At 43.6% G+C, this 25432-nt stretch overlaps 1 protein-coding gene across 3 annotated transcripts in view; it reads left to right on the top strand.

Moving 5' to 3' along the window:
• The window catches only part of pibf1 (progesterone immunomodulatory binding factor 1), a 135395-nt gene that overhangs the window by 99236 nt on the left and 10727 nt on the right, over positions 1-25432 (top strand). For all 3 annotated transcript variants that reach the window (XM_038818594.1, XM_038818592.1, XM_038818593.1), the window contains exons 15-16: positions 11333-11463; positions 23894-23978. In XM_038818594.1, coding sequence (XP_038674522.1) covers positions 11333-11463; positions 23894-23978 — 216 coding nt within the window. The remainder of the gene's footprint in view (positions 1-11332; positions 11464-23893; positions 23979-25432) is intronic.

Below are 25432 nucleotides of genomic sequence, written 5' to 3'. Positions count from 1 at the left end.
CAAAGGTTACACATTTGGCTGGAAGCGAATAACATGGATGAGGATTAAGTAAATATTTTACTCACCAATTTGGGGCCAGATGCTTTTGAGGAGATGTCTCACTAATGCTGCCTGCAGTATCCCAATAGTATGGACTATTCTGAAGTCAGTGAGATTCTGGACTCATTATGGCACGACTAAGATTGCAAATGCATTCCGTGAAAGGAAGCATATATGCCAAGTGAAACTGTCACAGATTACATTCTCACATTAAAGAAACTCCCATCACCATGGGTATGGCACAGACTTGGAAATCTACCTTAAGACACATTCATAGAGAGCCTAAAGAACCATATAATCAAGGCCAATCCTTTGAGCAAAGGCCACAAGCTGAAGTGGAGCGAGGCCTGTGATGGGCCCACATCCATGGAAATGGCAGAAAGTTGCAAGGGAGTTCTTTTCCTGGGCCAGGAGGGAAAGGTCACCAGAATTCAGCAAGATCCAGGCCACGACGATGAAGTTCACAGTCTGAGTCAAATAATAGCTTGCCTGCAGCTGAGCATTTGTTAGTCTTGCTCAAAGCAGTACACTACAGTTGAACAGGGAAAAGACTGGAACCATCACCGTTGACGCCAGCCACAAATTCTTACCACCAGCCATCCCACTAGAAATTCTGGCAAAAAAGATTAATCAGAATTCAGACACGGTTTCCTTCACAACAAATTGGGTTTTGTTACAAATAGGCAATGTGAAGTTTGTATCTCTAACATTTATGACAGGGTGGGGCAGTTCTCCCTGTCCTTGCCATCTATAACTGGTAAGTACCATTTTATTTTATCTGGGCATGGGTTGTAGTTATATTTAACACAATGATTACTCAATAGCTGGAAGATAAATCCAAAGACCACATTGTGGTGTTCATAAGGGAGGATTGGAATCAGAAAGCATCTAAAAGTATCTGAAAGGGAAACAGAGAGGCATCCAAAACGTTATTTTTCTGTGTGTCTGGATTTAGACTGCAATCTGGTGACATTTTGCACTGTTTATATTTCTAATACACACAATTAAAGTGGAAGGAGAGAATCAGCTGTTCTGTCCTGCCTCTGCCAACCCTATCAGCAAAGAAAAGTGGTGAGTTACCCTCCCCAGTAATGACAAGCTTCACTAAGAAAGGGACAACCTCATTGAACCGTCAGCATTCAAAGTACTTGCAATTTAATTTGTGATTGTCACAATTGTTTGAGCAAGTAGTCGTGCAGGGATGCTGCCATGAATAATTAGGATGCTAGCTCATACCATTGATTTCCTGCACTATCAGCCTAGACTGCATTATGCTTGAGTAGCTATTTATCTCTTAATAGATTTTACAAATTTGTTTTGACTGTGGCACAGTGGTTATCACTGTAGGGTTTCTATGATAATTTTTGTCTGCGTAGTTGTATTGAAAATACTTTTTAAAATTTTCACTACCTCTTGTAAAATCTCTGGTGGTGTAATATAGAACAGTACAACACAGAACAGGCCCTTCGGCCCTCGATGTTGTGCCGAGCAATGATCACCCTACTCAAACCACGTATCCACCCTATACCCGTAACCCAACAACCCCCCTTTAACCTTACATTTTTTAGGACACTATGGGCAATTTAGAATGGCCAATCCACCTAACCCGCACATCTTTGGACTGTGGGAGGAAACCGGAGCACCCGGAGGAAACCCACGCACACACAGGGAGGACGTGCAGACTCCGCACAGACAGTGACCCAGCCGGGAATCGAACCTGGGACCCTGGAGCTGTGAAGCATTTATGCTAACCACCATGCTACCGTGCTGCCCCTGATGCAGCGAGAAAACGTGCACGAGGTGGCTCCTGCTGGAGTACTGTATTTTTTGCTCCTTTTCTTAGTACCTGGAGTGTTTACTCTCGTAAACCCACAGAACAATTGTAATAAAGATCCTGTACGACTGAAATGCCCAAAAAAGTCAAGGAAAAAGTTGGGAGCAGAAGCTCATTGATGGATTTACAGGATGCAGAAATGGGAGTGAAGTTTCTTACCTTTCCACCGGTGTTGCATCTTCAGCTAATGCGTTTTATGTATGACCCACACACTGATCAAAATATCAAAATAAATACAGGTTTGAATTTCCTGAGCATTTGTCCCTCGACAAGTTTCTGCAGAGACCCGATCCCAAGGATTCTGCTAATTACATAAGTCATGTGACATTACCTTTAAGAAATGGGTGCTTGAGAAATGTACCTTTAAGAAATGCTGTTTATCAGTGATGTCAGAGTGGGTGGAGCTGGGCTGCCTGTCAGCTTTTTACTTTCGTTTTAGGCTGTTTGCTGGGGTGTGTTTTAGTTTCATTTTCAGTGTTGGAGCTGAAGCCAGACCAAGCAGGTGTACTGCTGTTCTCTCTGCCATCAAAAGACTATCTCTTGATCATTTGGTGAATTCAGAATTATACATGTTCTCAGTTTTGAATGTAAACATAATGTGCTTCTGTTAAAGGGTATTTCTTTTGTCTTCTGGATATTGTTTGGGAAGTTATTAAGCATTACTTAGTGTTATATTCTTTGGGGATTGTATTTGAATTAATGGTTGCTGAGATGTTCGCTGTATGTTTTAAAACAGTTAACTTGAGTTTATAGAATAAACATTGTTTTGCTTTAAAAAATACTTTGCCATTTCTGCTGTACCACAACTGTAGAGTGGGCCTTGTGCTCCCCATACCACAATCTATTAAAAGTTGTGGGTCAGGTGAACTCCATGATACATGTTGGGGTTCTCTGAAACCTGGCCCATAACACATACTTCATGGCCTCTCGGAGTTCATCAGCAGGTAAAATGGCAGATTCAGTTTCTGGTGCTCCGCCCTTCCACTAATGGCCGAGGCACTTTCTAGTACCTTGGCGAAGGAATTCGAAAATCACCAACATGTTGTGCCTGAGGATCTTAGGAAATCAATCGAAGAAGCCTTGGTCCCCATTCTAGCGGATCTGGGAAAAACACTCAGATCGGGGAAGTCCATGGAGCCACAATCAAAGGGGCCGCATGATCAGATTTCCTCACTGGAATCAGAGCTGTCTTCGTTGCTTGAAAAAATAAATTGTTGAGGGCCAAGACGAATGACCGAGAGAGTAGGTCCAAGATGCAGAATATTCAAATTGTGGGGCTGCCGGAGGGGTTGGAAGGCCCAACACCCACAAAGTACTTCTCAGGTATGTTGAGTAAGATGGTGGATTCACATTGCCACCTGCATTGGATCACGCCCTCCCTACTAACTTATTTAGCTAACGGGAGTTGTTTTGAAGGGTTTGCTGCAGCTCATCATAGTAGTTTTTTGGATACTGAGTTTGGGTTTGTTCAATATGGATTTTCATAGTTTTTGTTTGCCTCGCTCCATTTGTATTTGTACTTGGGTGTGGTTGTATTCAAGAACGATAGCACGGGGGGGGGGGGGGGGGGTGATGGTAGTTTGCTGACGGTGCCTTTTCTTTGTCCAGTTTGGTGACTTGGTGGGATGGCCATCTTGGGTGGATCTGATTACTGTACTTTTCTTTAATTTAGAGTAACCAATTATGTTTTCCAATTGAGGGGTAATTTAGTGTGGCCTATTCACCTATCCTGCACATCTTTTTTGCTTGTTGGGTTGAAACCCACGCAGACATGCGGAGAATGTGCAAACTCCACACAGAGTGACCCAGGGCCGGGATTCGAACCCGGGTCCTCAGTGCCGTCAGCAGTAATGCTAACCACTGCGCCACCGTGCTGCCCCGACTGTACTTTTTAAGTATCCCTTGGGTAATGTCTCTTGGTGGAATTGGCTGACTCCAGATTGAGATGGATGGGAGGCCCCAAATTTGCTTGGTCAACGGAACGTTTGGAGCTTGAATGGGCCAGTGAAACGGACGAAGGCATTTGTTCACCTTCAAACTCCGATGTGTTTTCGCAAGAGACTCATTTGCGGATCTGCAGTCAGACCAAACTAGGCCGCACAAGGGGAAGGTAGAGCCAGTCTCTCATTTGGCTTTTGATGGGAGGGCCAGGGGTGCGGCGATTCTAATTAATAAAAGGGTCCAGTTCTCTGCCTGTAAGATATTGACCAACCCCAACGGCAGTTATGTAATTGTCTGTGGCTCTCTGGTGAGCACACTGATTGTTATGGTTACCTTTTACGCCCCGAACTGGGACTTTAACCTAATGAATATTTGTGAATTCTTGTTTCATTATCAAGTCTATTTTGTGATGCCATAATAGTTGAATCGGTGACTGCGCCACTTTAATGGGTGGCACAGTGGTTAGCTCTGCTGCCTCTCAGCGCCGGGGACCCAGGTTCATAACATAAGAACTAGGAGCAGGAGTAGGCCATCTGGCCCCTCGAGCCTGCTCCGCCATTCAATGAGATCATGGCTGATCTTTTGTGGACTCAGCTCCACTTTCCGGCCCGAACACCATAACCCTTAATCCCTTTTTTCTTCAAAAAACTATCTATCTTTACCTTAAAAACATTTAATGAAGGAGCCTCAACTGCTTCACTGGGCAAGGAATTCCATAGATTCACAACCCTTTGGGTGAAGATGTTCCTCCTAAACTCAGTCCTAAATCTACTTCCCCTTATATTGAGGCTATGCCCCCTAGTTCTGCTTTCACCCGCCAGTGGAAACAACCTGCCCGCATCTATCCTATCTATTCCCTTCATAATTTTAAATGTTTCGATAAGATCCCCGTTGGTACATTCTCCCCGTGTCTGCCTGGGTTTCCTCCCCCAGTCAAAATACTCCGCAAGGACCACAGGGAAGAAAAACCATTCCTACCTCGTAAATCCCATGTGGGATATTATATTCCTTCCCCTCTTACCCCACCAAACTCCAAAGACCCCCTTGATGACCGATAAGTAGGAAGAGCAGGTGAAGGACATCAGACTCTCCTCAATTGCAGCCGTTTGTTATGTCCCTGATGTGCCGGGTATTAGTCGGCGTATACCTCTCCGGTGAACGTTGCCTGTGGTAGGAATGTCACAGTGAATGATCGGCAGGAGGCGTTGAACTGTTGAATCGGCTTCCAAGACCTCCGATGTCTGCGTCTCAACTTAAGAGTCGAAAGATACAACATCGGGCCTGTCGGCGTCGAAAGAGACTGGAGGCGTCACAATGGGCTGGTTCGGCAATGGAGTTGGAGGATCCAGGACAGGTTTTTTCTGATGAACCTCACAAGGGAGCAACCTCCGTGAGCAAATGTGATCCAAATGGCTTCTCATCAGTTGACCCTGGACCCAAACTTGGTGTTTTTCGACAACAATCCCAAAGAGTCAGCGAGCACCATTGTTGAAGTTATGAACGAACACTGCATCGTCAGGTGTGAAGAGGTCGACGTCTGACTGGGCAACATCATTGCAAACCTTGCTTACAGCGTATCTTTGAGCTGATGTCCAAGAGAATCAAACTCAGTCGGGTACGAAGCCTACGACCCAGCTGGCCATCCCAGTTACTGTATACAGTGTGGTCCTATATGAGAATAAAAATCGTGTCAGCCTGATGTCCATCGAGCCCAAAGTCTGTTTAGCCTCAGTTAACAGTTTAGGGGCCTCACGGTAGCATGGTGGTTAGCATCAATGCTTCACAGCTCCAGGGTCCCAGGTTCGATTCCCGGCTGGGTCACTGTCTGTGTGGAGTCTGCACGTCCTCCCTGTGTGTGCGTGGGTTTCCTCCGGGTGCTCCGGTTTCCTCCCACAGTCCAAAGATGTGCGGGTTAGGTGGATTGGCCATGCTAAATTGCCTGTAGTGTAAGGTTAATGGGGGTATTGCTAAATTGCCCGTAGTGTCCTAAAAAAAAGTAAGGTTAAGGGGGAGTTGTTGGGTTACGAGTATAGGGTGGATACGTGAGTTTGAGTGGGGTGATCATTGCTCGGCACAACATTGAGGGCCGAAGGGCCTGTTCTGTGCTGTACTGTTCTAAACAATCTGCAAGGTCTCTCCACTAAGCCATTCAATGCTAAATGAAATGTGGCTGTGGGAATATGCCAAATTCTGTTGCTTTTGACAAAGCGGCAAGTCTTTGCTTGTAAATGAGGCCCGTTATCTGTTACGAGCACCTCGGGGATTCCATGGGTGGAAAGAAATGTGCAGTCGCTCGATGGTCGCCCGGGAAGAGATCGGCACCATCTTTGGACCTCCAACCACTTGGAGTGAGCGTCCACCTGGACATGAAACATCAAGCCCAGATATGGACCAGTGAAATCGGCATTCACGCAAGCCCAAAGGTGCCCCAGCTACTCCCAAGGGTGTAGGGATACCGTCACAGGGAGCTTCTGGTGCTCTTGACAGATGGAGCACCGTTGGGTCAACGTCTCTATCCGAATCCGAACCTGGCCACCAGGCATAGCTTCTCGCCAGTAGTTTCATTTTGGACACTCTGGGGTGCCTCTTGTGGCAGGTGCTGTTGTGACATTCCTTCAACACAATTGCCTGGACCTTCTCTGGAACAACAACCCTGTTGCCCCATAGGAGGATACCATCTTCCACAGTCAGCTCCGAGAACTTGGAGGAGAAAGCCTGCATCCCGCCCTCATTGTCAGTTTAATAAGGACACTGGGAGTTCACACCGAGTAGAATAAAGAACTTTATTTTATTTACAGTATGATATATATACACTGCCTGGTATATATATCAGAGTTCCTCTCTGTCTAGTCGGTGCCATACTGGCCGACCTTTTATACAACTTTTAATAGAGATCCCACCACCCCTAGCTGGGGAGATCATATTCCGCAAGGACCTTGGGGAAGATAATCAGTCCCACCCCGTAAGTCCTGCACGGGATATTACAGTTAGACTGATCTGCATCACTACAGAAAATAGCTCTACCCTCTTCAGTTCTGAACATGAACAAGTTCAAAATCAATTTAGAAGCAATGTTTTCCTTTCAGATCTACATTATTAACTCCTCCAACCAGGAGCAATCCAATCGCTATGTGGAGTTATCCATGCTTATTGTCAAAGCAAGGACTGTGAATCAATCCTGTCATCAGTTAAGCTGATTCCTAAAATTCACCAATATTAAGTACATCTCTACTCTGCTACATCTTGGTTTTGAACTGAAGACATATAACAACAGTTCAAGTCGGAAGAAATTGAGACCAAAGTTTACTGATATTTAGTTCAAAAGCAAGAGCTCAAATACTTTAAATATTGGCCAACTCATGTGTTTTGAACTTCTATTTTATTATCTTAGAGGAAGAAGAGGTAAGAGTTTTGTGTCTTTGATCGATTGCTTCCTTTGAAGTGATATATATGTTTTTCTAACTAACTAGCTGAATTAGCCACAAGCTCACTTTTTGCAAGGCTAAAAAAAAGCCAAGAGATTTAAATTAAGGAAATGTCATTTATTTATGATGCCACCACTGCTTCCAAGTTTAAATTATAGTTGTGCTGAGTAAAAAGTTTTCAACATTAAATACATATGTATGTTGATGCTACAACTGATAACCTTAAATAATACAGCAGCCCCAGCTTGATTTCAGCTTTCAAAATGGCTGCTGATTTTGGTTAGCTTTGACTGGAAATGTCTTTTCATTACACATCTATATGTTTGCCCCTGAGCACGTTTCCCTGAACAGTGAAGAAAAGGTGAGATAACTGAATTTAATGAGGGAACAGAAGTTTTTAATAATATCCTTTCTTTTGGAGTGCCAGGGTGATGTTTGTAAAATTGAATGCTGAGAGATTTTCTCCAGGAAATTGCTAAATAATTGGTCGGCTTGAGTTTTCTTTCCCCATGTTTTTCGTATCCGACAAATTATTATTTTTTTTGTTGCCTGCTTGTTCCCTGCTGCCTTACCTGTTGGCATTTGTGTTGAAGTAACCCGCCTTTGGGAATTCTTCCCCTACTTGCATTGCACCCATTGCCCCGACATCCCTGACTCCAATGCTTGTGTTTTGTACACGTAGCTAAATGTAATGAATCCCTACCTGAGATAACTTAAGTCCCCAAATATGTAAAACACCAAGAGCAAACAAACAGAACTGCCATGATTTCCACGGGTAAAACTACTGACTTGGTAGTTGCACAATAAATTTACTAGGGACTGGGTGGGGTATTTTTTTCCCCCAAGTTCTGCTCAATTATTTAAGTCTTTATGCATGGTACGGTGTTTTTACGTTTAAACAACTTGAGAAAAATCATCCAATGTTGCAGAATTCTAAAAATCATATTTTAAAAGCTAATTTTGAAGTGCTGTTTTGCTTTTTAAGTAGTGAACTCGTGCAGCGATATTTGTCCAAAATGTGTCACACCACTTTAAACTGAGCATAAATAAAATATTTTACACATTTTTTAAACCAAAGCCAACAGTTTTAAACTTGCCTGTTCCTTTTATATGATCTCAATCATTCTGACCCAGCTAAAGCATGCTGAACTAATTGAGTAAGAATAACAAAGTGCCATTTGATCACAATCCAAGATGATTTGGAAGGAACATATACACTCCAGAAAGGCATGCAGAAAAATTGTTGTCATCAGCATATAGTACAAGAGGGAGCAGGACTATCCACAGCCCCAATACTGTAAAACTGAAACATCGTGAAGCTTGCATTTTCAGTAGCTTTTCGTTCTGGAACGGAAATTTAATATGCACCTCAAATTAATAATATCTGTGCCATTAACTGAATTATGAATTATCGAAAAACTAAACTCTGGGATATTTTAATTTAACATAATCGTGACCAAAAATTCAGGATAAGCACTTACAACTTCAGCACAAATAATATTTTATTTTCTCTTGAGACTTATAAACATTTTTAAGATTAAGTAGGAATATGGGCCAGGATCGGAACTGGGACCTCGGCGCCATGAGGCAGCAGTGCTAACCACTGCGCCACCGTGCTGCCCTAGTTCAAAACAAACTTGTAAAATGTACTAAAATCTAATTTTTTGATTCTTCTCCATTGTAAGCAACAGAGCAAATGATCATGTTCAGATTATTTTTTTTCAATAGCCGACCGCACCTTTATGTAAAGATCAGCAAAGGCAATTTTTCTAAATTAACTCGGAAGTTTTACTGGTCTACTGAATTTTTATAAATTAACTTGGAAGTTTTACTGGTCTACTGCCAATTTTCAGAATTTGTTATGAATTGGCCCGTTGGGTGTCTTAGTAAAAAAAAAGACACTGAAGAAATTACAGTTGTTACTGAAAGCTCTTTTATCACTTATCCAAGGCTCATTTGACAGCACCTTTCAAACCAGTGACTTCTACCACCTTAGAGGGTCAAGGGCAGCAGATACGCGGGAACACCTGCAAGTTCCCGTCCAAGCCACTCGCCATCCCGACTCGGAAATATATATTACTGTCCCTTCACTTCGCTGGGCCAATATCCTTGAACTCCCTCTGTAACAGTGCTGGGTGTACCTATGAAATGAAATGAAATGAAAATCACTTATTGTCACGAGTAGGCTTCAATGAAGTTACTGTGAAAAGCCCTATATCACCTATTCCACAGAGACTGCAGCAGTTCAGGAAGGCAGCTCACCACCACACTCTCACGGATAATTCGAGATGGGGGGTAAAAATACTGGCTTAGCCCAAGCCCCATGAAATAATTTTTTTAAATGATACGGAATATTAAACTTGACAAACATCATTAAAAATAACCAGAGATTGAATTTACATGTTAGACCATCAGCATTTCACATTCATATTAGCTATTTCATGGCCTGGTTAATGTTTTCGGCCCCACAATCAACACAGGCCAGGCCCATTACATTTGTGCACTATTCCAATCCTGCCACTCTTACAAGGGATCCTGGATCCTGGCTGCTCTACATTAAAGACAGGGATTCTTCCAAGAGCAGGACTTCCTGCTTTCAGTTTGCAGCAGCTAAATTCTCTGCATTAACAGCAAGGAAAAGCCAGAGAGAAAATACTAGAAATGCTCAGCAGATCATGTCAGGCAGCATCTGTGGAGAGAAACAGAATTAACATTTTAGCTAGAGATAACCTCTAGGGTTTTTAAAATTGCATATTTTACATCTTACATTTTTCATTCTTTTAAAATCTCCAGCAATTAATATCAAAAGGAGTGAGAATCCACGTTGGTACTAGTTAGTCAAAGGTTGGCTCAGTAATTAACACATCACATGTTTTAAAGGATACTTAACTTTTTGTGGAAAGTTTAGATTGTATCTACCATTCAAGCATTACAATTTTTCACCATTTAATACATTCCAATTGTGAGGCAGACAGCATCGTGCAATATTTGCAAAGCTAGCTGTGGTGCACTCCTTCCAAGAAACAATCTTTGGATTTCCGTGTTTAATCATGCATCATAGAATCCCCACAGTGCATTAGGAGGCCATTTGGCCCATCGAGTCTGCACCAACCCTCTAAAAGAGCAACCCTCCCAAGGCCCACTCCGCCACCCTTTCCTCATAACTCCACCTAACCTACAGATCTATGGACACTAAGGGGTAATTTATCATGGCTTATCCATCTAACTGGCACATCTTGGGACTGTGGGAGGAAACCAGAGCACCCAGAGGAAACCCATGCAGACACGGGGAGAAAGTGCAAATCCACACAACCACCCAAGGCCGGAACCGAACCCAGGTCCCTGGCGCTGTGAGGCAGCAGCGCTAGGCTCTGTGCCACCATGCCAGCCCAATTTTGTTTCTTCAGAATTTTTTTGCTGCATTCTTTCGGTAATATTTTAGTTTTGTGGACATGTCAGTATAGCTAATATTTACATATAAAGCTGGTTTTGATTTGGCTTTTTTGATAAAGAGAATAAGTTTGTAGTGGTGTGAATGTATGAACAGAGTGATGCCTAGAGTGATTTCATGGGAAATGCGTCTTGTAACTAGTGCTAAACTGTATTGGCAAAAGTGTGTAACCTACATACTCAAAATGGAGAACTTGACACTTCTTTGAAAGGTTAATTAAAAATAATATTTTGTCACCCCACAGAATAACTTAAATACTCATTAATTGATAGAATGAATTGAAAAATTTATTTTATTTGTGGATAATCAATATTTTCTGTTGAGCGGTCTGAGTATATCTTGCAGAATGCCTTAAATCACTGGTTTAATGTTTATCAGATCGCTGATCTGTTGCATAGTCTTTCATTGTTGCTTTAATCCACCCACCAAATGATCCCAACATGCTTTTCTCCTTTCAAAAAACATTAATTTGTGATTGTTTCAGGTTTATTCAGGATTGTTAAACTTGCGATGATTGATTCCATGAAAGTTTAAATTTCAAGTTTCATTTTTATTTCATTTCATTTCATTTCAAATAAAGTTACGTAGCTGAATTGTTAGTGAAAGTAATTGTCAACCAATGTATCTCTCTTTTTTCTTCAGCTTGCAGATGCCAATGCCTTGCTTAGTCACGCACAACAACCGTACAGCTATCTTATTGAAACGGTACGTCAGAGAGATGCTCAAATCCAGACATACAAAGGACAACTTTCACAATTGGAGAATGAAGTTTGGTAAATATCAAGAATTATTAGCTTAACCAGAACTGAGATCATACTTATCAGGAAAGCGTAAAGAGGTTGAAGCTCTATTTTTCTCCAGAAGTAGAAGATAAATGGGTGTTGCAATTGAGGCCTTTAAGTATATGAAAGGGTTTGATAGGATGAGCATGGACAAGATGTTTCCACTTGTGGGTGGGACCAGGCTAAAGGACAAGCATAAAAGATGGTCACTAACAAATCCATGATGTGGATCCATGATCCATTCACCTGAGGAAGAAGCAGAGCTCCGAAAGCTAGTGTTTGAAACAAACATGTTGGACTTTAACCTGGTGTTGTAAGACTTCTTACTGTACTAACAAATCCAATAGGGAATTCGGGAGAAACGTCTTTATCCAGGGAGTGGCTAGTATGTGGAACTCGCTACTGCATTGTTGAGAGAAATACCAAAGATGAATTGAGGGTAAGGTGGACAACCGCATGAGGGAGAAAGGAAATGAACGATACATTAAAGGATCTAGATGAAGAATGGTGTGGGCAGCACGGTGGCGCAGTGGGTTAGCCCTGTTGCCTCATGGCGCTGAGGTCCCAGGTTTGATCCCGGTTCTGGGTCACTGTCCGTGTGGAGTTTGCACATTCTCCCCGTGTTTGTGTGGGTTTCACCCCCACAACCCAAAGATGTGCAAACTAGTAGATTGGCCACGCTAAATTTCCCCTTAATTGGAAAAAATGAATTGGACACACAAAATTTATTTGAAAAAAGAATGGTGTGAAGAGGCTTGGGTGGAGCAGCCTCATGAGATGGTTAGCCACTTTGTGTCATAAATACATTGTAATTTTTCGGACAGCCGCTCGGCCCATCCAGCCGGAGAATTGCGGCGGCGCCGGAGAAATGCGGCGCCGCCGGAGAATCGCCGCTACAGCCTTTTGCGGCGATTCTCCGTGCAGCCCGGCACAATTCGCACGCGGCCGTTTTCACGGGTGGGAGAATCACGTCCCAGCGTCAGGACGGCATGCGCGATTCGCATGGCACCGCGGTGATTCTCCCACCCGGCCGGGGGGGGGGGTCAGAGAATCTCGCCCACTATTCCTGAGGTCGATAGCACATTAAGAGACCCATTTTGTTTGTCGGAGTTGGCGATTTGTTCTTTGGCTGAATATTAATTTTAACCATTTGATCCCCTGGAGGGTCCATCAAGACTCTTATTGCCCTGTTTGCCTAGTCCTTTAGAAAATATGATTGTGAACTTTGCAATTAGAATCCTATTAGTCTTTTTCTGAGGAGGAGCAGGAGAATCGCAAAGGGGATATAAAGAGAGGCATCATAAAACACGTGTTTCCCAAATGAAGGTACCCATTCACCAGAGTTTACAGACAAACATCTTCATACTTAGATTGTTTTGCATGTCACTACCTCAGCAAGCTCTGCTTTCTCTCCAGAGGTAACTAAGATGATACAACAGCAGCCAACAAAAGAATCTACTTCAGTCCAACAGGCATTTACGCCTCAACAACTCCAAGTCATCACTGCCTTGAATTTCTTAGCCGCTAAATCTTTCTAGCAGCAGACGATTGCCATGAATCAGGCAGTGCTTGCCATTTCACGAAGTTGTGCTCTGTTCAGGCAGAACACTAATTTATATACATCCCAATGAAATAGGGGAATTACTACGGACTGGCGGGGTGCCCACAGAACAATAACCAACTGACCATAAGATCGTAAGATATAGGACAGAATTAGGCCACTCGTCCCATCGAGTCTGCTCCGCCATTCAATCATGGCTGATGTTTTTCTCATCCCCATTCTCCTGCCTTCTCCCCATAACCCAGAGGGACATAGATAAGCTGCAGAGCTGGGCTGAGAGGTGGCAGATGGAGTTTAATGCGGAAAAGTGTGAGGTGGTTCACTTTGGAAGGAGTAACAGGAATGCAGAGTACTGGGCTAATGGCAAGATTCTTGGTACTGTAGATGAACAGCGAGATCTCGGCATCCAGGTACATAAATCCCTGAACGTTGCCACCCAGGTTAATAGGGCTGTTAAGAAGGCATATGGTGTGCTAGCCTTTATAAGCAGGGGGATTGAGTTTCGGAACCACAAGGTCATGCTGCAGCTATACATAACTCTGGTGCGGCCACACCTGGAGTACTGCGTGCAGTTCTGGTCACCACATTATAGGAAGGATGTGGAAGCTTTGGAAAGGGTTCAGAGGAGATTTACTAGGATGTTGCCTGGTATGGAGGGAAGGTCTTACGAGGAAAGGCTCAGGGAATTGAGGTTGTTTTCGTTAGAGAGGAGAAGGCTGTGAAGTGACTTAATAGAGACATATAAGATAGTCAGAGGGTTAGATAGGGTGGACAGTGAGAGTCTTTTTCCTCGGATGGTGATGACCAACACGAGGGGACATAGCTTTAAATTGAGGGGTGAGAGATATAGGACAGATGTCAGAGGCAGTTTCTTTACTCAGAGAGTAGTAGGGGTGTGGAACGCCCTGCCTGCAATAGTAGTAGACTCGCCAACTTTAAGGGTATTTAAGTGGTCACTGGATAGACATATGGATGAAAATGGAATAGTGTAGGTCAGATAGGCTTCAGATGGTTTCACAGGTCGGCGCAACATCGAGGGCCGAAGGGCCCGTACTGCGCTGTAGTGTTCTATGTTCTATAACCCCTGATCCCCTTATTAATCAAGAACCTATCTGTCTCTGTTTTAAAGACACTCAGTGATTTGGCTCCACAGCCTTCTGGACAAAGAGTTCCACAAATTCACCACCCTCTGGCTGAAGAAATCCCTCCTCATCTCTGTTTTAAAGGATCATCCCTTTAGCCTGAGATTGTGTACTCTGCTTCTAGTTTTTCCTACAAGTGGAAACATTCTCTCCATGTCCACTCTATCCAGGCCACGCAGTATCCTGTAAGTTTCAACAAGGTTCCCCCCTCATCCTTTTAAACTCCAACGAGTGCAGACCCAGAGTCCTCAGCCGTTTCTCATATGACAAGCTTTTTATTCCAGGGATCATTCTTGTGAACCTCCTCTGGACCCTTTACAAGGCCAGCACATCCTTCCTTAAATATGGGGCCCAAAACTGCTCACAATACTCCGCCTTATATAGCCTGAGAAGTACATCCCTGGTCTTGTATTCTAGCCCTCTTGACATGAATGCTAACATTGCATTTGCCTTCCTGACTGCTGACTGAACCTGCACGTTAACCTAAAGAGAATCATAAACAAGGACTCTCAAGTCCCTCGGTGCTTCTGATTTCCTAAGCATCGTCCCATTTAGAAAATAGTCTGTGCCTCCATTTCTCCTTCAAAAGTGCATAATCTCACACTTTTCCACATTGTATTCCATCTGCCACTTCTTTCCCTCTCTCCTAGTCTGTACAAGTCCTAAAGCCCCCCGCTTCCTCAACACTACCTGCCCCTCTACAGATCTTTGTATCATCTGCAAACTGAGCAGCAGTGCCTTCAGTTCCTTCCTCCAGATCATTAATATATATTGTGAAAAGTTATGGTACCAGAACTGACCCCTGAGGTACCCACTAGTCACCGGCTGCCATGCTGAAAAAGACCCCTTTATCCCCACTCTCTGCCTTCTACCAGTCAGCCAATCCTCTATCCATGCCAGGATCGTACCCTGAACACCATGGGCTCTTAACTTATTTAACAGTCTCCTATGCGGCACCTTGTCAAAGGCCTTCTGGAAATCTAAATAAATCACATCCACTGGTTCTCCTTTGTCTAACATCCTTGTTACTTCCTCAAATACCTCAGATTTGTCAAACATGACCTCCCCTTGATGAAGTCGTGCTGCTCAGTCCTATTTTGTCATGCACTTCCAAGTACTCCGCGATCTCATCTTTAATAATGGACTCTAAAATCTTACCAATGACCAAAGTCAGGCTAACCGACCTATAATTTTCCGTCTTTTGCCTCCCTCCCTTCTTAAACAATGGTGTTACATTAGCCACCTTCCAATCCTCTGGGGCCCTTCCTGCCTCCAGTAATTCCTGAAAAATTATCACCAATGCCTTCACAATCTCCTCAGCTATCTCTTTTAGAACTCTGGGGTGTAGTCCATCCGGTCAAGGTGATTTTGCCACGTTCAGACCTTTCAGTTTCCCCAGAATCTTCTCCTTCGTAATGGTTACGGCACTCACCTCTGCCCCTGGTTCTCCTGGAGCTCTTTCATCCCGCTGGTGTCTTCCAACGTGAAGACTGATGCAAAGTAACTATTCAGTTTGTCTGAATTTCTTTGTTTCCTATTATTACTTCTCCAGCCACATTTGCCAGTGATCCAATGTCTATTTTTGCCTCTCTCTGACCTTTATATATTGACAAAACACATTGAGACACTCAAAACCCCATGTGGCAACTGTCTCAATTTGATGAACGTGAAATGCTTTCAGTCGATCAATATGCAACTACTGTGCTTTGTTAGTCACCTTACCCATCATATGAATGAAATTCCAAGTCTCATTTTAGGTTCCTGGATATCTCCAGTGGAATCCCGCAGTACAGCCCATGGGCTGGTTTAGCACAGGGCTAAATTGCTGGCTTTGAAAGCAGGCCAGCAGCACGGTCCGATTCCCATAACAGCCTCCCCGAACAGGCTGCCCGAATGTGGCGACTAGGGGCTTTTCACAGTAACTTAATTTGAAGCCTACTCGTGACAATAAGCAATTTTCATTTCATTTTTCAAGAGGGCCAGAAGGATTGCAATTGCTTCCTGTGTTACATTGCGATGAATAAAGGTTTGATGTTTCTGAAAGCCGACCAGCATGATGATGGTGCATTGGGGCGGGGGGTGGGGTGAGCGCCTTCATTGCGACAGGATGATGAGGGTGTGCAAGAAAAGGAGGCTGTGGATCAAGACATGGTTGAAAATATTGGCACAGTTTTGTAGAAGGCGTGTGCAGCATAAGATTTATTATCCCTGTATCACATAAAGCAGCAGGAGCTGTACTGTGCAATCTGACACAATAGAAAGAAGGTCGTCAAGCATTGTGATTGGCCCCAGCCAATCTACATTTTAAATTTATTTTCTCATGTTATTCCAGGGGCTTGAGTTGCATCATGTTGGCAATGGATGGCACATTCCAGAAATCCAGTTTCTAATTGACACAAATGGCGCCAGTGGCAATGACAGGCACTGCTGTTGACGTGGAAATATAAAGTATTTGTGGTGGATAGGATACGGGATTTGCAACCCACCTCAGGTTTGATTTGGACACCAGTCTGATTCAGCTGGAGGAAATTACAATGAAGCAATGCCCCAGGCCGACCCTAGGTTCAGGAAATGTTGTCTCATCCACTATTAATAGCAGACAGTCTGCAGGAACAGGGTGATCAGAAAATGAAGGAGGTGGAGATGGAGCAAAAGCTCATTCCATGGTTTCTTGCTGATCTTATCAAGCCACAGCCAAGGATCTGAAGGGAACCAATGACTGGGACATGCTCTGCAGCGCCTCGATAATGCCCATCTGAAACTGGGACATGCTCTGCAGCGCCTCGATAATGCCCATCTGAAACTGGGACATGCTCTGCAGCGCCTCGATAATGCACATCTGAAACTGGGACATGCTCTACAGCGCCTCGATAATGCCCATCTGAAACTGGGACATGCTCTGCAGCACCTCGATAATGCCCATCTGAAACTGGGACATGCTCTGCAGCGCCTCGATAATGCCCATCTGAAACTGGGACATGCTCTGCAGCGCCTCGATAATGCCCACCTGAAACTGGGACATGCACTGCAGCGCTTCGGCAAGGTAACGTATATCAGGACACGTCAGCCAGTGACCAGGACATGCTGTCAAGGCGCTCAGACATGGCCATCGCTGATCGAGCAATGCTTTGGACACCACCATTCATGGAGCTGACGTAAAGCTCCACTGTGGTCACCAAATTTGCAGTATTGCCCTCGGTGCCACGCATTGCCGGCCGCCATCTCCGACATCCATAGCTTTTGGTACTCCTCCAACTGGCTGGAGTGTTGCTGACATCTCCCTCTAAATCTCATGGCCACACCCAAGCATCTGCATCAGCTCTGGGATAACCTTGTCCAGAGGTTCGGCATCAGACTGGGACCAAGCTAGGTCCTGGATTCAGCAGACCTCCGAGTTTTGTCCAGGAGGTGTTGTTCCTGTCTCTGTCTGATGTGCATGAGCAACTGTGTGGTACTTACCAGATTGTGCCCCAGAGGCCTGTCCACTAATATACCCCACTGAGGTGTGTGTCTCTGCGCTGCTGAAAAGTGGTGATGGCAGCTGTGAACTCTCCTCCGAGGTATTCTCTTGGAAGGCAGAAGTGGGGGGGCCCCGGATGAGCTGGCACCATCAGATGGAGATACTGCAGGAGAATGGACATGTGGTCAGTGGGAGATTAGGATCATTATGTCTGGCATGAACAACTCACATGTGACAGGTCATCTGGGTGGGGGCCGATGGATCCTCATCTCTGCAGCGCAGGCCAACCTCGGCATCGGTGACTACTCTGTCTTTGGGTCACCCCCGTGACCTCCAGGGCCCGTTCTTCATAGAAGGGAGCACTCTGATGTCCGGCACCCCGGTATCCATCTGGGCCCTATCCTGCCTGTTAGGGGCCTGTTCCTCCTAAGGAGACAGATGGCATTGTGAGCCACAGGCTTCATGCATCCGAGGGGAGGGGGGGTGGATATGGCACAAAATAGGTGTGGGCACTGCTGCTGGGCATGAGTGAGGTGCCAAGATGCACGGTAATGTGTGTTGTGCCAACCGCCAGTTTGTCGGGGTACGTGGGGTGGCAGGTGGGAGCGGTGTCAGGGGGCCAACGCCAACTCACCCGGTGGAAGTCATTGAGCTTCTTGTGGCACTGGGTAGCGGTCCTCTTTGTGACATTCCCGCGCTGATGGCCTCTGCCGTTGCCACCAGGCAGCACTGGTTGACTTGTAGCTGACCCTCTGACTCACTCGGGGGAACAGGGTGTCCCGTCTCGACTTCACGCGTCCAACAACTGGGCCAGGTCGGCATCTCCAAATTGTGGGGTTGGTCTGCGCGGTGGCATGACTGTGTGCTGTCTGTGATTTGCTCGGAGAGGGCGGTTTAAGAGCTGCTCCCCCTCATTAGCGGCGTGCTGCCAGGCGCGGTCCAGGCGAATCAGCTGGTGGGAGAGCCATTTCCAACGTGAAACCGTGAGGCATTGTTACCTATCCCAGTTGGCATTAGATATTGGCTGCAGTCTCACCAGGCCGGCCGTCGGGAAGCAATTCTTGCTCACTACCGCACTTGCTGCTTCTCCCGTTAGATCACACCCGCAGAGTCACAGCACAATTGAATTAACTAATAATTCTTAGAAAAAACCCGAAGTCTTTGGCCCTTGGCTGCCCAATAATTAGTCACCATATTTGTAATTTTAACACAATTACTTTTTATTTATAACAAGAATCAGAATGCAACGTGCAGCAATTAGAACTGGTTAACTATTATCTATTTCCTAATCCCCCACTTTAACTTGCCCCCACACTCTGTGATTGCGCGCACACACACAGGCAAACACATTAGGATGGGGTGGGGTGGGGTGTTTAAAAACAATATGTTAAACATGGTTGTTTGTAGCACACTGTCCTTCAAGCCAGGCTTTCAGGTCAAAATTCTGCTTTCCAGTCTGTAATGGTTTCCATTCATTCAGGTCTCTGCAGTTTCAGAAATAAGTCCATAAGACATAGGAGCAGAATTAAGCCACTCGGCCCATCAGGTCTGCTCCGCCATTCAGTCATGGCTGATATTTTCTCATCCCCATTCTCCTGTCTTCTCCCCATAACCCCTGATCCCCTTATTAATCAAGAACCTATCTATCTCTGTCTTAAAGACACAGTGATTTGGCCTCCGCAACCTTCTGCGGCAAAGAGTTCCACAGATTCACCATCCTGTGGCTGAAAGAATTCCTCCTCATCTCAGTTTTAAAGGTTAGTCCCTTTAGTCTGAGATGGTGTCCTCTGGTTCTAGTTTTTCCTACAAGTGGAAACATCCTCTCCACATCCACTCAATCCAGGCTTCGCAGTATCCTGTAAGTTTCAATAAGATCCTCCCACATCCTTCTAAACTCCCACGAGGACAGCCCCAGAGACCTCATACAGCAACTCATCGCCTTTTTGGAGAGAGAGAGAAGCACCTTTTCCCCTGAGTGTCTAGGATTGAAAGTGAGCTCCTTGGGTCTCTGATAACCATCCCACTTGAGTAGGACCCAATCACCACCTGTTACTGGGCAGAATACGACATTTTGGCCAATTCATTGGCCACCAGTCAATAAATGGAACTGAGTCCTACCCTATCTTTTGGGTGCCAAAAGGTCTGGGTCTTGCTGTCCGTGCCTTGCTGTCCAAAGCTAGCAGCAGCATATACCATGTTGTATATTCTTGAATTCCTCCTTCACTCTGTTGCTTGATTTAAAGATATATGTCCATTAAGCGTCCACGGATCAAAATGAGGACAGCAAAAATAAAGAAAGGGGAAATAAGGGTATCAGCAGGAAGGGTCCTTGCAATTGCAGCTTTTTTTCTTTGTGCCTATCAAGTTCAGAGCCACTCATACTGGGAAATTGATTATTTTCTGCTTTTTGGCATTCAGCATCAGATCAGGTTACGTGCAGCGTGATGTTCCGAGTATTTTAAAGAATCCTTACAGTGCAGTCACCAGAGAGGAATGGCCTTTCCATGCGCCATTGTGAAGTTTACGCTGCTGTCACCGGCCATTCTTGTAGCCACTCTTGAGTATTAATGCTCAGTTATGCAATATTTTGTGCATTCGATCACACTCACCAGGAACCGGTTTGAAATTGTCCAAATTCAGTTCACTTGAAATTCATACAGCCAGCAAAGAAAGAGTAGATTTTCATCCCATCTGGGCTGGATTCACACCCAGATTCCAGAGAGAAAAGATAGTCTGCTAACCCTATCTGCCACCCAGTTGCTGCAGAAACATGTTGGTATGGATACCAATGTATTTGAAGAGTCTCTACACTGCTTTTTTTTAAAATCCATATGATGGAGATGGGGTTTTCAAATAGATTTCCTACTGATGTTATTTCGGGTGGCATTAGTCTATTTATAGTGAATGGATTGATGCTGCTATTAATGTGAAGAAACTAGACTTTTGTATCTACTGCGTTGCTCAATAGAACTGGAGTACATTCCATCTATTCCAATTGTACACTTCAGTACATACTGCTAAAAGAAAAGTTCACGATGGTGTCCGTGCCACATTTCTGTCCTGGAACTAGCTTCTACTTTATATGAAGGAGGTTTCCATTTGGAATCACAGATGATAAAGCATAATAGCTGGTAAAAGAGGTGTACGCACTGATTATTAAGATGACATTTTTTTCAAACTCATTTTGTGTGACCATGTCTCTGAAGCAAATTTTATTTTTATATGTGAATTGGATTTCATGCCATAAAATTTGGGTTGATCAAATTCTTCATCTTGCTGCAATGGTTTTGCTTTACCTAAAAGAGCAAACTGGATTCCTCCTCCTCATCTTCTTCCCCTCCTCCTCCTCCTCCTCCACCTCTTCTTTCCCCCTCCCCAACACCAACAACAACTTTCCACCCTGGGGACATTGCCATAACTGATATCATTGAAGGCCAGCTCCCTGCACTGAGAAACACACCACAGGGGGCTGGAAAATTCTCCTTCTCCACCCCGCCCCCCCAAACCCAGATTTAAAAATTTGGACCTTGTTTGTGTGTATGCACCAAACGCCAGCATTTCACATTGAGTGTCAATGTTACGAGGGCCTAGTTAGTGCGTGATATTATTCACTGGCAAAAATCTGTGTTGGCTGGATCTTTGAACCTGCTCCTATTCAAGTGCTAATTGACCAAGCCATTCACCTCTCGTGCTGATAGAAAGGGTCGCTGTTAGTGCATACCATACCACAATTTCTATTTAATGTTAGTGATCACTCTTTTTTTTTAAACTAACATTTATGGTGTATGCAACATTAGTTGTTGTTCCTATCTTTCAGATCTATCTGAAACTTTTTTTCTGCCTTGAATCCAATTTGCAAAGAGCGAACTTTCGTTGAACTTGAACTCAAACTTGAATTTGTTTGCCAGGACTGTCAGAAGTACCAGTCAGAGAACCTACAAATCATCAATAACAGCATTAAGTTTATTTAAAGCGTGTGTGTATATAATGAAATATAAAAACAGATAATGATCTGGAGCTAGAACTTGAGGTGATGAATAAATTATATCTGTGGCCTGAGCTTGAAATAAATTGGCAGGCGTTTCGGGGGGGTGGGTGGGTGGAGAAACCTTTTCAGTGGCACCAAGTATGATTTAATTCTTTTTTGCCATTTTTGGACTGAAGTCATTGTTTTCCAAATAACAAAATATTCCTGAATTTTTGTTGCACGAACCTTCGTAGCCTTCAAGGTAATTTGTCCCCTGCTGCTGATTTAGGTCTCTGACAGGCCTGACATATTAGATATCTGTGAATCATTCTCAAAGGACCATATGATAAATAAGGGGGTATTCATCCATGGCAGCAATTTATTTTGGCAGGACCAATGCACATCTTGTGACAGAATTATTCCCTGTTTTGGCATCAGTTGTCAACCTCTCACAGGCAAGATTTAGAGGCAAATGCATTTGACTGAAAGAGTCCTCGGAGAAGATGCTTTTGGCAGAGGTTCACCAAGCAAGCTCTTGTTGATGTTTCTATTTCTATCTGCCTCATACCATCAGTAGATTATTATCTGGTCCCAGGTGCTCTATTTTCTTGATCAAACAGCTTGTGTTGTTCCCATGAAAATTGGAAAGGAAACAAAAACCTCCCTTGGCCTTGTCTCATCTTCAAACTCATTTCTGTCCTTCTTCAAATTAATGGCCAGCTGGATTTAACATTACGTGGCTTGTTAAAATTGGACTATCCCCTTGCCTGCAGCCTTTGAAAAATAGTGATAGCCTGCAAGGTTTTCCAAATGGAAAATTGAACAGGAGAAATTAGCACCTTGAATTACCAATAACATCAGAACGTGTTTCCGTTCATCTCTTTGGACAGGCAACAATTGGTTCCCAGTACTGCTAAACGTAAATAATCCAACCTCTAGAAAAGCAGTAGTAATCCTGTCAAACATAACTAAATTACATAGGGATAAGTCGCTGCTGTTGAAGTTCAGCATAGTCATCAGTAACGGACCTGAGATGTTAGTAAATCTTAAGTGCTTCTGACCTGTTAAATCCACTGAGCCAATTCAAAATACAATGCAGTGTAGAAATGCAAGTGCATTATGCACATCATCAGTTTGGCTGAATGCAAGACCCACTACCAATTTGCCATGATGTTTCCAGGCCTAGTTTTGCTCTAAAACAAGCAATATTCTTATTCAAAAACAGTATATTATGATATAGTGGGTTGTTTACATATACAGGAACATATGCAGGTGTTACCAACAACATGAAGAACTTGCACCTTACACAGGTGCAGAGATGATGATAATGTGGACAGACGCAGGATTGAAAGATCCCATCTCCTGCCTCTTTCTCTTGGTTATGGCTTGACAGGAGTCAAGGCTGATGATGGGCCTTGCTTCCTGTTCCCAACCCTGCTCAGATCTGAGTAGCGTGCATATTTCTGTGGCTAGCCAGGTTAGCCTTGCATGTGAAGAGGGACAACAGCCTGGTGGCTCTGAACCCAATAAATATTACCGCTGTTACACAGTCCTGCCACAGAATTTGACTTTCCTCTTGAGCATCCAGGCGAGAGTTTGAGCTATCGCTAAACAAAGAGTAGGTGCCAAGAATTGCTGGCAAATGACAAATAGTGAGCAGCACAGTTCACCATTAAAAATATGTTTCCACCATCATTCTGACTGCAGTATGGGCACAAGCCACATCCCAATAAATGGTGTTTCCAGCAGTTGACTATGCTGAACTTAAGCAGCAGCGACCTATCCCTATGTAATTTAGTTATGTTTGACACCAAACTCACTTGTATCGCTGTCCAGAGCCCAACCTCCAAGCACTAGAGGCATCTAGACAGGTATATGAATGGGCGGGAACAGAGGGACGTAGACCTTGGAAAATAGGAGACAGGTTTAGATAAAGGATCTGGATCGGCGCAGGCTGGGAGGGCCGAAGGGCCTGTTCCTGTGCTGTAATTTTCTTTGTTCTTCTTTGTTCTTTATTCACTGCCTTCCAGCAGCCGTGGTGAGCCAATTTTCAATTAATTAACCATCGTTTTTCAAACACTTTTCTCTCATAACGATAAGCTTTGTGAATATATTCTTTAAAGTCAGTGATCTTGTATTGACCTTTAAAGTTGGGATATTTTTGTGATTGTTACATGAAGTTCCTGTTCATTTAACCTGCTAAGTTCAGTGCACAACTGGAGAAAGAAGCCTCAGTTCAATAAGAAATGTGACATCCTAACTATAATCAAATGTATCTGCTTTTCTTTCAGTCAGCTAAATAAAGAAAAAGCAGCTTTACTCCGCATGAAAAATCAAATGGCAGCAGATTTAGAGAGACTCTTGAATCAACGGGAGGTAATTCTTTCTCAAATTATCTTGTAATTGGCAGAACGTAACCACATAAGAAGTGAGAGCAGGAAAGGGGTTATTATGTTCATCAACTCGTCTTTCTTTATTTTTTTAAAAACTAAGATTTCTAAGTCGGAATGGAATACTGAAAGGAGTAAATGTAGCTAGGTCAAATACTGTATGAGTTACAACGCTTTTCTGTGGGACCACAGAAGTATCATCCCATGAAAAGCAAAAGAACTTAGCAAGATTACATTGTGATCTTGTTTCGTTGTTCTAGGTATCTAATGATAATTAATTGAGCAAAGAAATGGAGCATAAATAAGAACTTATCTTGACCAAAAGATTTGTTGTACTTTTGTAAGTACAATCGACAGTAGCAGGGGAAGATTATTGAGCTTTGCTATCTTACCATGTTGCTGGCACTACATACTAAAAGAGCCAAATGTCATTCCTATTAAAATATTTTATATATTTGGAAAATGCAGTGCGTTCATTTAACATGTAATATATATAGCTCTAAATCTACCCTTGCAAAAGCATTCAATTAAATGCTAAAATTAGCTAAATATATTTACTCCCAACAGTTTGACAGGCTCAACATGATGCTACTGTAATATAAGTTTGATCATTCGCATGTAATCTTTATTGAAAGTATTTATTTTGTGGAGATACTCAACCGGCAGAATACTCTACCCATCTCTGAAAGATTATTTCAACATGTGGAGACTTGGTTTTCAAAATTGGACGTCTTTCACTTACCATTCAGTGTAATAATTTGAGAGCCATCCTTTGTACCCTAAAATCCGTAAATCACTAAAGCAGTCATTTCTGTCAGTTTAAAATCCAGCCAAAGTTCAGGGCAGCACGACTCGTTCTGAAAGGGTCAGGCTTGTATTTGGGGTCGGCGGTGCAGAGGGCCCTTATTTGATGTAACAGTAAATATGTTTATATCCTTGTCCCTTCTAAAGAATAATCTCACCTCATAGCTGAATACACTAGTGAAATCCATGGGAGTAAATTGAAGAGACAACCTGCTTGTGTCATTTAAAGATGTTTGTAGAAATGTTGGCCCAGCATATCTCCAGATGTCTAGTTAATGAGGTTCAGCTGGCATGAAAATTGGCAGAGGTCCCGCACTGCATAACAGGAGTGTTTGGCAACAAGATCTTTCTTGCTATTTTTACCTAACAATCCACCAATTCTTAAAATTGTGGGATTCATTTGTAAACTTTCCTAATGCTTGGAGCATAATTCTTACATTTTTGAGCTGGAATCAGATTAAATTGTGTTACATTGATCATTCAGCGTGAGAGCTTGGTTTTCATCACAACCTTTCCATCTTTATACTTAAAACTGTCCCTGTGAATCCACTTGAAGTCATTTTGCATACTGTGCTGGTCTCATCTTCATCAACAAGTTGACATTAGCTGTGCTGCCTTCCAGGACAGCTGCACTAC

Source organism: Scyliorhinus canicula, chromosome 14, assembly GCF_902713615.1.
Source record: "Scyliorhinus canicula chromosome 14, sScyCan1.1, whole genome shotgun sequence".
NCBI classification, from domain to species: domain Eukaryota; kingdom Metazoa; phylum Chordata; class Chondrichthyes; order Carcharhiniformes; family Scyliorhinidae; genus Scyliorhinus; species Scyliorhinus canicula.
Note: the sequence above shows the minus strand (reverse complement) of the source record. Positions and strands in the feature narration are given on the sequence as shown.